The following is a 2,249-nucleotide window of genomic DNA, read 5'->3' as shown; positions in this document are numbered from 1 at the left end:
GAGGAGGCTGTGGGGGAGAGGAGGCTGTGGGGGAGAGGAGGCTGTGGGGGAGAGGAGGCTGTGGACTGAGTTACCAGTCTTCCCGCTGTTCAGTCTCTGATAGTTTACCAGCACTTACCACAGAGCAAGCCGACTTAGCTGCTCATAAGAGTTCATCAGTAAAAGGATGAGCTGCTGCTCGTCCCCAGGTGCCATACTATGTCCTCTTAGCAGTTTGTGCAGCCTCAGCTATGACATGTCCCCATCATCATAGTGAGTTATGTGTATGTGTGTTTCTCCTCTAAGAGAATGGGAGAATGTCAAGGAAGAAACATACAGAGAGAGAGAGAGAGAGAGAGAGTGAGAGATATGTAGATAGATAGATAGATAGATAGATAGATAGATAGATAGATAGATAGATACTGAAACTAATAATTTTGATCAATTTTAAGAATATCCTGGCATTCAGGACATTTCAGAAGTAAATTTTAGTTTATCAAAAACATCAGCTATAGCACATAATTAGGACAGCTGTCCCTCTGCATCAGTAAGGGTCCAGAACCCCTGGGAGCATTCCGTTTTGCAGATGTTTATATAAAATGTGACAGCATCTGCATGTAACCTGTACACACAGTCCTGTAGGCTCTAAAACGTGGGCTATTTATAACCAACCTCATTAATGGGGACGTAACGTAAATACTTGGTATGCCACACATCTGAGGATCCTGATGATCCAAGATTTCTCCCATTTTGTCTAGTTTGTGACAAGGTCTCATGTAGGCCAGGCTGGCCTATAGCACCCCATGTAGCCCAAATGAAGGCTAGCATCCTGAAGCGTGAAAAGCTAGTTAAAATGAACAGTACTTCCATATTTTAGATATTTGACTTTGGCCCAGTTAGTTATCTATCCCTTAGACTGAAGAAGCATATTAGAAGGAGGGACTAAGAACTAAAGTCGGCTGTTGAACTGCTGGTGATGGCAGCTTAACAAACTAGTTCAGGATGAAGAATGGGGGGTAGCGAGTTTAGGCTTCGTTTTGCTTCAGGCCTCATTTCTATCTGGACCCTGACACTCAGACTTGGGGAGGCATCTGTGGCTGTGCCTTTCCACGAAGAGAACAAGACACAGTCCTATGAGGAGCAACCACTGTTAGTTCTTATAGATCCGGGAGAAAGCACTGATCCTACCACTGTAAACATGTATGTGCTCACATGTACACGTGTGCCTACATCTTAAGCCCATTGAGTAAGACTTCTCATCAGCAGCTCATATCCACGATGGACATCTCGTAGCATGGAAGGGAGGGTGGTGGGTAGTGGAATTTGTTACTGTCTTTGTAGGACAAGCAAATAAATAGCAGTGGCACAGTTACATCACAAGTCTCAAGGTGGCCCGGCCCCAAACCATTTTGTTTATAAAGTAAGTAAATTTCCTCATAATCCTTACATCCTTATTCCCAAGGTACATTACAAACATATCCTCAGTGCCTCCATTCTCTCGTAAGTCAGGTCTTTGGAGAAACAAAGACAGAGATGTGTATCCTTTTAAATCTTCTAGGTCATTCGGCAGTCGGACTTCGACACCAGATTTACCATTGAACCTCATGGGAATTGCAACCTGTGAGGAAGAGTAAGATGGAAGAATGAGATGTCAAACAACTATGGAGTTCTGTGGCCATCCCTCTTAGCAACACAGTGGCTTGTCTGAGTTGTCTGATAAGCATCAGGGACGGATAATGCCTCTTGGACCCAGGTTAATTTTTGTGTTTTATATATATACACAAATACATACATTCATACATACACATATATACGTATACATATGCATGCATACACACACATATATATACTTACATACACATATGTGTGCATGTGTGCGTGTGTGTGTGTGTGTGTGTGCGTGTGACAAGGTTCTCCTGCCAAGCCTTCTGCTCTCTGTCCCCTGACGAACTCATCTGTGCTCTTTAAATTAAGAAGATAATGTGTGCGTGGTAAGAGCTGGAAGCTAGCTGCCTGCATTTGGCTCACACCTTAAGACAGGAGACAAAGCCGATAGCACTGTCCCTGCAGCCTCCTCTCCTCCATAGCCTCCTCTCCCTCACAGCATCCTCTCCCCCACAGCCTCCCTCCTCCACAGCCTCTTCTCTTCCATAGCCTCCTCTCCTCCATAGCCTCCTCCCCTCTATAGCCTCCCTCCTCCACAGCCTCCTCTCCCCCACAGCCTCCTCTCCCCCACAGCCTCCTCTCCCCCACAGCCTCCTCTCCCCCAC

General features: G+C 45.6%; 1 protein-coding gene across 1 annotated transcript in view; it reads right to left on the bottom strand.

Annotated features, from left to right (window-relative positions):
* Lama3 (laminin subunit alpha 3) overlaps positions 1 to 2,249 on the bottom strand; it is a 129,562-nt gene that overhangs the window by 41,970 nt on the left and 85,343 nt on the right. The window contains 1 exon segment of the mRNA XM_029472159.1: positions 1,427 to 1,597. Within this exon segment, the coding sequence (XP_029328019.1) occupies positions 1,427 to 1,597 (171 nt within the window).

This window comes from Mus caroli, chromosome 18 (genome assembly GCF_900094665.2).
Source record: "Mus caroli chromosome 18, CAROLI_EIJ_v1.1, whole genome shotgun sequence".
In the NCBI taxonomy this organism is placed as follows: domain Eukaryota; kingdom Metazoa; phylum Chordata; class Mammalia; order Rodentia; family Muridae; genus Mus; species Mus caroli.
The sequence above is the reverse complement of the archived record's forward strand: the minus strand, read 5'-3'. Positions and strand labels throughout refer to the sequence as shown.